The 11,919-nt window shown below is 71.0% G+C and overlaps 2 protein-coding genes across 2 annotated transcripts; one reads left to right on the forward strand and one right to left on the reverse strand.

Moving 5' to 3' along the window:
* Positions 1 to 97: 97 nt before the first annotated feature.
* Positions 98 to 5,338, reverse strand: LRFN1 (leucine rich repeat and fibronectin type III domain containing 1). The gene is made up of 4 exons (XM_032207115.1): positions 5,298 to 5,338; positions 3,830 to 3,877; positions 1,611 to 2,991; positions 98 to 1,201 (listed from the first exon to the last, which is right to left on the reverse strand). The coding sequence occupies exons 3-4, from the start codon at positions 2,939 to 2,941 to the stop codon at positions 619 to 621; spliced, it is 1,914 nt and encodes a 637-aa protein (XP_032063006.1). The 5' UTR covers positions 2,942 to 2,991; positions 3,830 to 3,877; positions 5,298 to 5,338; the 3' UTR covers positions 98 to 618.
* A 1,402-nt stretch (positions 5,339 to 6,740) lies between these two features.
* SAMD4B (sterile alpha motif domain containing 4B) lies at positions 6,741 to 11,903 on the forward strand. The gene is given in 13 exon segments (XM_032207119.1): positions 6,741 to 7,062; positions 7,746 to 8,267; positions 8,893 to 9,005; positions 9,007 to 9,151; positions 9,253 to 9,362; positions 9,478 to 9,564; positions 9,667 to 9,916; positions 9,993 to 10,078; positions 10,179 to 10,297; positions 10,758 to 10,962; positions 11,407 to 11,512; positions 11,614 to 11,697; positions 11,817 to 11,903. Coding segments are annotated over 13 exon segments (2,052 nt in total). The 5' UTR covers positions 6,741 to 6,866; the 3' UTR covers positions 11,846 to 11,903.
* Positions 11,904 to 11,919: the final 16 nt, after the last annotated feature.

Consider the following 11,919-nt stretch of genomic DNA (forward strand, 5'->3'; position numbering starts at 1 on the left):
GTCATCTGTGCAGACATGTCAGTGGCGTGTGCGGGGCCCCCCCGCCGCCGCCGCCCGGCCAAAGGCACCGCGGGGGGTGGGGGGGTGGGGACGGGACACGGATGGGATTTGGGGAGGGGGGTGTAAAGGTGGGGGGGGGGCAGGGCGCACTCGCGTGGGCGCCGGGTTGCATACGGGTGCCCCCAACCCCGGGGGGGGGGGGCGGTGAGGAAAGGGGGGGGGCACAAGGACACCAATGAGGGGAGCGCGTGGGAGGCCCACGGATGCAGGTGGGGGCCCTCTGCCCACCTCCCCCCCCTCCCCAGAGCAGCACCCAAGGGTGCTGGGGGGCTGCAGGGAGGCACCCAAGGGGGGGTGCGGGCACCGCCGGCTGTGTTCGGGCTCCCGGGGTGGGGGCAGGTTGGGGGGGGGGGGGGGGGCCGTGTGCTGGCACCCAAGGGTGCTCGGCAGCACCTGGGGCTGCGTCCAAGCACCCAGGGGGCACCCAAGGGTGCTCAGGAGCACCCCGGGCGCCACATTCAAGCACCCGGTTGGGCACCCAAGGGTGCCTGGGAGCCCTCGGGGTTGCATTCGAGCACCCTAGGGTGCTGCCCCCCCCCTCCCCAGCCCCCCCCCCTTTTAGACGGTGCTCTCCAGCATCCAGTGGGTGCTGCCGAAGGACGGGCGCAGGGTGGGGAGGGCGTCGGGCGCGTCGAGGCGGGGCAGGGAGCCGTGCCGCCGAGTCCGGGCGCGCCGCGGGTAGCTGTGGCTGGGAAAAAGCCCCCGGGCACCCCCGGGAGCACCCAAGGGTGCCAGTACCGGAGGTGCCGGGGGGGCCGACGGCGGGGGCAGCGGCGGGGGCGGCGGTTCCGGCTCGGGGGCTCTGTGGGTGCCGTTGGTCTGGGAGCAGACGCTGGCGACGTTGGCGGCGGGCAGGCGGCGGGCGGCCTTGTAGCGGGCGGTGAGGATGAGGATGAAGACGAGGACGGAGGCGGCGATGGCGGCGCCGATGACGATGATGACGGTGCCCCCCAGGAAATGGGGCCGGGGGGCGGCGCAGCCAGGGCTCCCCCCGGCCGTGGCAAAGCGGACGCAGCCCAGGGCGCGGGTGGCGGGCGGCGCGGCCGAGCCTTCGGCGTAGAGCGCCGAGACGCAGAGGTCGTACTCGCGCCCCGCCGCCAGGTCCCGCAGCACGAAGCTCCGGCTGGAGGGCGGCAGCAGCCTGCGGGGTGTGTGTGGGGGGGACTTGGGTGGGTTTGGGGAGTGGGGGGGGGGTCCCCATCGCACCCCTGCGCGCCCCTGCGGTCTGGTGCAGCGCCCTGTGGATGTGCGCGGTGCTGGGCGATGCCCTGCAACACCACAGGGTCCTGTGCACCCCTGAGCAACGCCCTGCAACATCTCTCAGTCCCACACAACCGGTGCGATGCCCCGCGGTCCTGTGCAAAGCCCCCCAGCCTTGTGTGACGCCACGGAACGCCCCACGGCCTCGTGCGCCCCCGTGCAACACCCCACGGCCCCGTGCGACGCTGCCTGCTGCCAAATGAAACGCTGCCAAACACCCTCAGACCCCACGCCCCGCAGCCCCCCCCCTCCAGGCCCAGCAGCCCCGCGTAACGCCCGGCGGCCCCCACCTGTAGACGAGGGAGTCGTCGAGGGAGCTGTTGTACTGGATCTGGAACATGCGGAGCCCCGGCACGTGGCGCTGCGGCAGCCAGCGGATGCGCGCCGAGGAGGCCGTCAGCTCGGCCGCCACGATGCGCCGCTCGCCCGCCGGCCGCGACTCGTTGCCCCCGGCGCGGGCCATGTCCGAGGGCTCGGGGCCGGGCTGCGCCTCGCCCTCGCCCTCCCCGTCCCGCCGGGGCACGGGCAGCGGCAGCACGGCCACCTGCACGCGGGCGGCCGCCTCGCCGGCGGCGTTGGAAGCCACGCAGGTGAAGGCGCCGTGGTCCCGCAGCGTGGCCACCCGCAGCTGCAGCGAGCCGTCGGCCCCCAGCGCCCGCCGCGAGCCGTTCTGCACCAGCCGCCCGTCGGGGCCCAGCCAGTGCAGCGCCGGCGGCGGGTCCCCGGCGGCGGCGCAGCCCAGGCGCAGCGGCTGCCCCTCCAGCACGGCGGCCGGGCTGGCGGCCGCCCCGGCGATGGCGGGGGCTCGGCACGCCAGCTCTTCCTCCGGCACGGCCCAGAGCAGGCGGCCGGCGAGCGGCGGCGGCGAGGCGCAGCTCTCCAGCCCGTCCGGCCGCGCCAGGCGCCGCAGCCACAGCAGCTCGCAGTTGCAGTGCAGCGGGTTGCCGCCCGCCGCCAAGCTGGGCCCCGGCGGGCCCGGCACCGGCGGCAGCGCCCGCAGCCGGTTGGCCGTCAGGTCCAGGCGGGCCAAGCGCGGCAAGCCGGCCAGGGCGCCGGCGGGGACGCGCTCCAGCAGGTTGTGGTCGAGCGTCAGCGTGGCCAGGCTGGCCATGCCGGCCACCGCCTCCCAGGGCAGCGCCGGCAGGTTGTTGTGCGACAGGTCCAGGTCCTCCACGGTGGCGGCGAAGGCGGCGAAGGCGGCGGGCTCGATGGCGGCCAGCTGGTTGTTGGCCAGGATGAGGTGCCGCAGGCTGGCCAGGCCCCGCAGCTGCGCCCCGCTCAGCGCCGGCAGCCGGTTGCCGTCCAGGTGCAGGGCGCGCAGGGCGCGCAGGTCGGCGAAGGCGCCGGGGGCCAGGCGCCGCAGCCCGTTGCGGGACAGGGTGAGGTGCACCAGGCTGCTCATGTTGGCGAAGTCGGCGCGCCCCACGGCCCCGATGAAGTTGTCGGCCAGCCGCAGCTCCACCGCCCCGCGGTCCAGGCTGGGGGGCACCGCCAGCAGCCCCGTGCGGGCGCACAGCAGCGTGGGGCTGGGGGCGGCCGCCGGGCACAGGCAGCGGGGGGGGCAGCGCTGGGCCCCCGCCACCGCCCCCAGCACCACCAGCGGCACCAGCAGCTTCGCCATCCTCCGCCGGCGGCGCCGGGGGGACGGGGACGGGGGGCGGGCGGCGGAGCCTGCGGGGCGGAGGGGGGGGGCGCGAGGGTCAGGATGGGGCCGGGGGGGCAGGATCGGGCCGCAGGGCGAGCCCCTGATCCCGTGTTTGATTCCCTGATCCTGTGCGATCCCCTGATCCCATGTGCGAGCCCCCAATCCCATGTGCAACCCCGTGATCCCATGTGATCCCCTGTGTGATCCCCCGATCCCGTGTGATCCCCTGATCCCACACGTGCAACCCCGTGATCCCGTGTGTTCCTATGTTATCCCCCGATCCTGTGTGTGATCCCCCGATCCCATGTGCTGCCCACGATCCTGTGAGATCCCGTGTGTGATCCCCTGATCCCACACAATCAACCCCATGATCCTGTGTGTTCCTATGTTATCCCCCGATCCCCTCTGTGATCCCCTGATCCCATGTGCAGCCCCGTGATCCTGTGTGATCTCATGTACGATCCCCTGATCCCATGTGCAGCCCCACAATCCTGTGAGATCCCCTGTGTGATCCCCCAATCCTGTGTGATCCCCCGATCCCACGTGCAGCCCCAGAATCCTGAGATCCCGTGTGTGATCCCCTGACCCCGTGTGTGATCCCCCTGATCCTGTGTGATCCCCTGATCCCACGTGCAACCCCACAATCCTGTGGGATCCTGTGCGTGATCCCCTGATCCCGTGTGATCCCCTGACCCCGTACGTGACCCCGTGCACAACGCCGGGATCCCGTGTGCAGTCCTGGGCTGTGATCCCGTGCGTGACCCCATCTATGACCCCGGGATCCCGTGTGCGACCCCCCGATCCCGTGTGTGACCCCACGTGTGACCCCATTGCCCCCCGTGCACCCCCCCCCCGCCCCGTTACCTCCTCTCACAGCTCCATCTCGGTCCCGTCTGGGGCTCGTGGCGGGGCCTGTAGGGACAGGGGATGGGCCAGTACGGACCAGTACGCACCAGTACGCACCAGTCCAGCCCAACACAGCTCTGTACACCCCAGTATATCCCAGTAAGGCCTGGAATAGCGCCCCGTATGGCCCAGCACAGCCCAGTACAAACCAGTGCAGTTCAGCAACGCCCGGTACATTCCAGTGTGGCCCAGTAGAGCCCAGCCCAGTATGGCCCAGTAAGAGTCACCAGAAGCACAACCCAATATAAGCCAGTATAGGCCAGTATGACCCAGCACAAACCAGTATAGTGCAGAATGGCCCAGTACAGCCCAGTACAAACCAGAAGGGACCAGGACGGACCAGCACACGCAAATATAAACTGCCCCAGTATAAGCCCAGTAAAGCCCAGTACAACCCAATACGTTCCAGTGTGGGCCAGTACAGCCCAGCATGACCCAGTACGGGCCAGCACAGTCTGGTATGGCCCAGTACAACCCAGTAAGGCTCGGCACAGCCTCAGCCCAGGACAAGCCAGTACAGCCCAGTAAGGTCCAGCACAACCCAGTATAGACCTGTAAAACCCAGTAAAGCTCAATGCATCCCAGTCCAACCTGGTACCACCCAGTAAGGTCCAGAACAGCCCAGTACATCCCAGTACCACCCAGTAAGGCCCAACAGAGCCCAGCACGGCCCAGTAAGGCTCAGTATAACCCCACAGGGCCCAGCACAGCCCAACACAGTCCAGTACCACCCAGTAAGGCCCAGTGCAGCCCAGTAAGGCCCAGAATAGCTCAGCGAGGCCCAGTACAGCCCAGCAGAGCCCTGTAAGACTCAGTACAGCCCAGTAGGGCCCAGCACAGCCCAGTAGGGCCCAGTATAGCCCAGCACAGCCCAGTAAAGCTCAGCACAGCCCAGCAACACCCAGGACAGCCCAGTTAGGCCCAGTAAGGTCCTGTATAGCCCGGTAAGGCTCAGTACAGCCCAGTAAGGCCCAGCAGTGCCCAGTACAGCCCGGTATATCCCAGCAGAGCCTAGCAAAGCCTACCACAGCCCAGCAAGGCCCAGTATAGCCCAGTAAAGCCCAGCATAGCCCAGCATAGCCCAGTACAGCCCAGTACATCCCAGTAAGGCCCAACACAGCCCAGTACATCCCAGCAAAGCCCAGCACAGCCCAGTACATCCCAGCAAGGCCCAGTAAGGCCCAGCACAGCCCAATACAGCCCAGTACATCCCAGCAAGGCCCAGCACAGCCCAATATGGCCCAGTACATCCCAGCAAGGCCCAGCAAGGCCCAGCACATCCCAGTAAGGCCCACTGAGGCCCGGCACATCCCAGTACATCCCAGCACACCCCAGTCCCACCCAGCCCGGCCCAGTCCCGCCCATCCCCCCCCCGCCACCCCTCTTCCCCCCCCCGCCGCCCCCCTCCCGGTGCCCCCCCCAGTACCTGCAGGGGGCTCAGCCCACGGCCGCTCCCATCGCGGCTCCCGGGGAGGGGGGGGGGGGGGGGGGACCGGGAACCGCTCAGGCCTCGCCCCACCGGGGGCCCATGGGCGGCACCGGGGGGGGGTTCCGGTACCGGGAGGAGGGATCCGGTACCGGGGGGGGGATCCGGTACTGGGGGGGGGTGCTGGTGTCGAGGAGGGGGCCGGTACCGGAGGGGGGGTGCCGGTAGCGGTTTGGGGGGGGCGATGCCGGTGCTGGGGGGGCGATGCCGGTACTGGGGGGGCGATGCCGGTACCGGGGGGGTCTCGGCGGTGCCCGGAGCCGCAGCCGGGGCGGGGCCGTTCCCGTGCAGCGGAGCCGGGGGCTGGGAGGGGGCCGGAGGGAACCGGGAGAGGGGGGAGGAGGAGGGGGGGGGGGGGCGCGGGGACACCGGCACCGGGGCGACGGCTCCGCTCCGGCCCCAGACTCCGCCCCCTTGCGGAGCTCCGCCCCCTCCTGGCCACGCCCACCCCGCGAGGCCACGCCCGCCCCCACGAGGCCACGCCCCCGCCCGGCCCGGCCGCGCCCGCCTCCCGCCCGGCCCCGCCCCGCCCTCTCAAGCCACTCCCACCCCGCGCGCTCTGACCACGCCCCCTCACAGACTCCGCCCCCCTCGCACCACTCACGGCTAACCCGACCGGGGGCGTGGCCTCTCCCCGCGAAACCCCGCCCCCTTCCTTCTTGGCAGCCCCGCCGCCCAATCGGGAAGCCGGGGGCGGGGCGGCGAGAAGGCGGCCGCTTCCCATTGGGTGATGCCGGAAAAGGAGGGGGGGGCGCGTGCGCGGAGGGGTGTGTGGGGGGGACGACGTGGTGACGCAGCGTGCGTGCTGACGTTGACGCGGCGGCGACGGCGGCGGCGGTGAGTGCGGGCCCGGTGAGGGCGGGCCCGGGCCTAGGCCCCGCGCCCCGGCACCGCGCCCCTCCCCCGGCCCCGGGCCCCTCCCCGCGGCCCCCGGGGCGACCCCCGCGGCTCTCGACCGCCCCCCGCCGATTGTGGGGGGGGTCCCGCTCCCCGCTCCCCGTTCCCACCGGGGGGCGTTCCCGTGCTCACCGAGGGGGGGGGCCCGGGCCCAACGGGGGGGTCCCGGCTCTCGATTCCTGGGCCCGGGGGTCCCCGTGGTCACCGGGGGGGGTCCCCGGACCCCGTTCACACCGGGATCGGGGTCCCCGTTCCCCACGGGGGGGGGGGTCCCGCTCCCCATTTGGGGGTCCCCATCCCCATTCCCGGTGCCCCCCCCTCTCCCACCCCCCTCATCCGTCCCCCCCCCCGGTAACCGCCGCTCTTTCCTCTCTCCGCAGGCACCTCCGGGGCTCTCGCGGCTTCACGGCGACGCCGCCGGGACCCGGCCGCAGCCGTTCGGCACCCCCACAACCCCGCCCCCCCACCCCAACCCCCCCCCCACCCGATGCCCTCCCCGGCCCCGGGGGCTTCCGAGCTTTTCCCGGGGCCGTCCCGCGGCGCCATGTGAAGGAGGGGGGGCCCGGCCGGTTCCGCCTCGCCCCCCTCCCCCCCATCCCGGTGGCTCCAGCCATGATGTTCCGGGACCAGGTGGGGATCGTGGCCGGCTGGTTCAAGGCTTGGAACGAGTGCGAGCAGACCGTGGCGCTGCTCTCGCTCCTCAAGCGCGTCACCCGCACCCAGGCGCGCTTCCTGCAGCTCTGCCTCGAGCACTCGCTGGCCGACTGCGCCGACATCCACCTCCTCGAGGCCGAGGCCAACAGTGCCGGTGAGCGGCCCCGTCATGTGCGCCGGAATTAATTTGCACCCTAATTTGCACCGGAATTAGTTTGCGCCGTGATTTTTGCCCCTTTCCTGGATGCTTTCTGCCCCCAACAGTCCCCCGCTCCCCTCCGACCAGCCCCAGTTCCCCCCTGCTGCTTTTTGGGGAGCTTTTCACCCCAGTTTTAACCCCGTTTCCCAATCGTTTCTCCCCACTTTGGGTCCCTGCACCCCTCAAACCGGTCCCCGGTTACCCCCATGGGGCTCGGGCACGGCTTCGGGGCTGTGCTTCATGTCCAAGGCCCTCCAAGGGGGCTCCCCGTGGTTTTTAGGATTTCTTTTAAGGTTTCTTTCCCTTTTAGGGTCCCTTTTAGGGTCCCTTTTAGGGTCCCTTTTAGGGTCCCTTTTAGGGTCCCTTTTAGGGTCCCTTAGGATTTAGGATTTTACCTCCGTTCCCCAACCCCTCCTCCTCGCTGTGCTCCCCAACCCCCCTCCAACCACCCCCAGCCCCCCCCCGCCACTTTTTGCCCACCTTCTCCCCCCAATTCTACCCCCATTTCCCCCCCTCCTCCCCTCCCACTTCCCCCAGCCCCTTCTGCCGCACCCCACCGCCCCTCCCACCCCTTTCTCCCCCTCCCCTCGCCGCCTCCCCCCAGCTTTTCACCCTTTTCTCCCCTCTCCCCCCGCCAGCCGCCATCAGCCAGTGGCCCCAGGAGCCGGCGGAGGCGGCGGTGGCCCTGCTGCTGGCCCACCTCCCCCTCCTGCAGCCGGGCAACGCCGCCGCCAAGGCCGAGTACATGAAGAGGCTGCAGAAGGTGCTGGCCTACGCCATCGAGAGCAACCGCTGCGTGGAGGAGAGCCGCCAGCTCCTCTCCTACGCCCTCATCCACCCCGCCACCACCCTGGACGACCGCAGCGCCCTGGCCCTGTGGCTGGGCCACCTGGAGGAGCGTTTGGCCGGCGCCCCCCCCGCGCCCCCCCTGCGCCCCGATGCCGCCGCCGCCGCTGCGCCTCCCGCCCCCCCTCCGCCCCCCCCCCCGCCACCGCCCCCACCCCCGCCGCCCCCCCGGCGCGCCCCCCACGACTGGCCCGAGCACGGGCCCCCCGAAATCGGGCCCCCGTGGCCTGAGGCGGCCCCCCGGGAGAACGGGCACCCCCCGTTCCACCCCCCCCCCGCCGCCGGCAGTGGTGGGAATGGGCTGGGGGGCGCGGGTGAGTGGAGGGGGGGGGGGGGGGCAGGGGGAAAAGGGGAGGGCTGAGGGGGTGGGGGTGTGTTGGAGGGGGATGGGGGGCTCAGAGGGGCTGCGGGGGGTCAGAGGGGTATGGGGGAGGTCGGAGGGGGTGTGGGGGGGCAGAGGGGCTGGGGGGGTGTCAGAAGGGGTATGGGGGGTCAGAGGGGGTGGGGGGGATGAGAGGGCTTGTGGGGGGGTCAAGGGGGGTGTGGGGGGGTCAGAGGGGTTGTCTGAGGGGCTGGGGGGGCAGGGAAAAAAGGGGGGGATGTGGGGGGCTGTTGGAGGGTCTGAGGGGCTGGGGGGGCGTCAGAGGGGGTGTGGGGGGGCAGAAGGGATGTGGGGGGGGCAGAGGGGATGTCTGAGGGTTGGGGGGGTCACTTGTGTGTCTTGGGGAGTGGTGATGAATTGGGGGGGGGTGATAGGGAGTGGGGGGGGCACTGGGGGGCCAAAATGGGGACGCGCGGGGTACAAGGAGGGGGCGCAGGAGGTTGGGGGGGGAACAAGAGGTTGTGGGTGGGGACACAGCAGCTTGGGGGGGGACCAGGAGGTGTGGGGGGGGCTGGAAAATGGGGCTGGCCCCCACTTTCCCCCCCCCCTCCCCGCAGCGCTGCCCTGCCAGCTGCACCCCAGCCCTCTGAAGCGCTCCCTGTCGCTGGTGCCCGGCAGCCCCCAGGGAGGGGGTGGCGAGTGGCCGGGGGGGGGGGGCGAGGAACCGGGGGGCCCCCCCCCCTCCTCCTCGCCCCCCCTTCGGCGAGCACGCCCCCCTGTCGCCGCAGAGCAGCGTGGCCTCGTCGGGCAGCGAGCAGACCGAGGAGCCCCCCGGCGGCCGCAACACCTTCCAGGAGGACGGCAGCGGCATGAAAGGTTTTTTTTTGGGGGGAGGAGGGGTCCTGGAGGGGCCTGGGAGGTTTTGGGGGGGGGCCAGCGAGGCGTCACCTTGCTGGCTGCCCCCCCCCCTCTCCTAGATGTCCCCTCGTGGCTGAAGAGCCTGCGGCTGCACAAGTACGCGGCGCTCTTCTCGCAGATGACCTACGAGGAGATGATGACGCTGACCGAGCACCACCTCGAGTCGCAGGTGAGCGGCGCCCCCCCCCCCCCTCACAAAAAATAATAAAAGAAACCCAGCAAAAACAGGCTGGGGACGGCCCTTACCTGTCCCTTTTTTGTGTTCCCCCCCCCCCCCCCCAAAGAACGTCACCAAGGGCGCGCGGCACAAGATCGCCCTCAGCATCCAGAAGCTGCGGGAGCGCCAGAGCGTCCTCAAGGCGCTGGAGAAGGTGCGGGGGGGCCCCTGCCCCCCTCCCTGCTGCCCCCAGGGTTGGGGGGGGGCAGCCCTGACCCCCCCGATCCTTTTGTGCCCCCCCCCCCCCACTCCGCAGGACATCCTGGAGGGGGGCAACCTGTGGACGGCGCTGCAGGAGCTGCAGCAGATCATGGTGACGCCCATCAAGGCTTTCCGGCCCCCCCCGGCCCCCCCCGCCAACACCAGCGCCCCCCCCGACGCCGCTGCCGCCCCCCCGGGGGCCGCCGACGCCTTCGCCCCCCACCCGGCTGCCGACCCCGAGGCCCCCGCGGCCCCGGTTCCCGACGGGGACATCCCGGGGCAATTCACCCGGGTGATGGGCAAAGGTAAGGCTGTGGGGGGGGCCATGTGGGTGGTTTTTTTTTGGGGGGGGGCCCCACGGTACCCTGACCCCCCCCAAAGTGTGCACCCAGCTGCTGGTGTCGCGGCCGGACGAGGAGAACATCACCAGTTACCTCCAGCTCCTCGAGAAGTGCCTGAGCCATGAGGTAATAAGGGGAAGGGGGGGGGGCTAAGAATTGATTCGATTTCTTTTTTTATTTTTTTTTTGGGGGGGCCCCAAAAACCGCTGTTCCCCCCCCTCCCCAGGCGTTCACGGAGACGCAGAAGAAGAGGCTCCTCTCCTGGAAGCAGCAGGTCCTGAAGCTGCTCCGCGCCTTCCCCAAGAAGGTGCCGCTCGAGGGCCCGGGCTACCGCCCCCCCAAAGGGTAGGTGGGCGCGGGGGGGGGCACGCGGGGACCCCCCAGGTTGGGGTGGGGGCAGCCTTTGACCCCCCCGGCCTCATTTATCCCCTCCCCCGTACCCCAGTTTGTCCCCCTTGGTGCTGCGTTTGCCCTCCTCGGGAACCCTCAGGGCTGGATTTGCCCCTAGGTGCCCCCCCCCCGGTCCTGGGCCCCCCCCCCCAAAGCCTGGGACCCCCCCCCTTGAACCTGCCCCCCACTCCCATGCCCCCCACCCCCCCAGGGACCCCCCTTGCCTTCCCCCCCCCCATTTTTTTTTTTTTGGGGGGGGGGGAGCCCTCCGTCCATTTCCCTGCCCCCCTCCTCCCCCTTCCCCCTCCCCATTTCCACCCTGGGCCACCCCCCAGAACGCTTTGTGTACGGGGGGGGGGATTTTGGGGTGCTGTCCTCACCCCCCCCCTTTTATTTTTTATTTGCCCCCCCCCAGCTGGGCCTTCGGCTCCAACTCGCTCCCCATAGCTGGCTCTGTGGGGGGGGGGGCGGGGGGGCGGCGGGGGCAGCGCCCCTTCGCGTTGCCCCCCCGCGCGCTGCCCCCCACCCGCCTGGGGCTGCTGGGCCCTGCGGGGGGGGGCCCGGCCCCGCGACCCCCCCTCGGCGGCCCCCCCCCTCCCCTCGGCGCCCAGGGCCGCCAGGTGGGTGGGGGAGGGGGGCAGATTTTTTTTTGGGGGGGGGAGGGGGGGTGGTGGAGGGCGTTTGGGGTGGGTTAGAGGGTGGGGGGGTGATGGGGGGGGGTCTGATATTGGGGTAATTTTTTGGGGGGGCGATGGTGGGGGCTCCAATGTTGCGGTGATTTGGGGGGGATCTGGGGAGGGTTTTAATGGGGGGGGAGGGTGGGGGGGGGTCCTGGCGGGAGGGGGGGGGCACTGAGGGATGGCGGGGGTGTCCTGGGGAAATTTGGGGTTCATTTTTTTTGGGGGGGGCCACTCAGGGAGCGGGGGGGGCACTGAGGGACAAGGTGGGGGGTGCTCAGGGCGCTGGGCTCTTCGGCTCTTTTTGGGGGGGCTTTTTGGGGCCGGGAGGGGGTCCTCCTCCCCCCCGTAGCCCCCCCCCAATAAAGTATTTCTCCCCCCCCCCAGAGCCTGTGGTTCGGCAGCGGGGGGGCCGCAGGGCGCAGCGCGGTGCAGCGCACCCACTCGCTGCCCGTCCACCCCTCGCCCCAGGCCCTGCTCGCCTTCCCCCAGGGTAAGTCTGGGGGGGGGGGGCAAAAAAAAAAAGCCCTGAGCCCCTCCTAACCCTAAAAGCCTTTTTAAAAATTTTTTCTGTCCTCCCCCCCTCCCTCGCAGAGTGCCCCCTCCCCGGCACCGACCTGGAGATCAACCCCACGCTGGAGTCGCTGTGCCTGAGCATGACGGAGCACGCGCTGGGGGGTGAGCCCGGGGGGGGGCACGGGTTTAATACTTTTTTAGGTGGGGGGGGCTTCTAGGGAGGGGGGGGAAGAGCCTCCTTCCCCTCCTGCCCCCCCCCCCCCCCCGTTTGCCCCCCGCAGACGGCACAGACAAGACCTCGACCATCTGACGCTGCCCCCCCCTCCGCAGGGGCTCTGCGCCCCTCTTTGCCCCCCCCCGCTGTGACTGTGCCCCCCCCAACCC

This window comes from Aythya fuligula, unplaced genomic scaffold, assembly GCF_009819795.1.
Source record: "Aythya fuligula isolate bAytFul2 unplaced genomic scaffold, bAytFul2.pri scaffold_31_arrow_ctg1, whole genome shotgun sequence".
Classification (NCBI taxonomy): Eukaryota; Metazoa; Chordata; class Aves; order Anseriformes; family Anatidae; genus Aythya; species Aythya fuligula.

What these genes read in the sequence shown, in the direction of transcription:
- LRFN1 (XM_032207115.1), bottom strand. Translation starts at nt 2,941, where the DNA reads ATGGCGAAGCTGCTGGTGCCGCTGGTGGTGCTGGGGGCGGTGGCGGGG. An exon ending in GACGACTCCCTCGTCTACAG is followed by an intron (nt 1,202 to 1,610) that starts GTGGGGGCCGCC and finishes CACACCCCGCAG; the next exon opens with GCTGCTGCCGCCCTCCAGCC.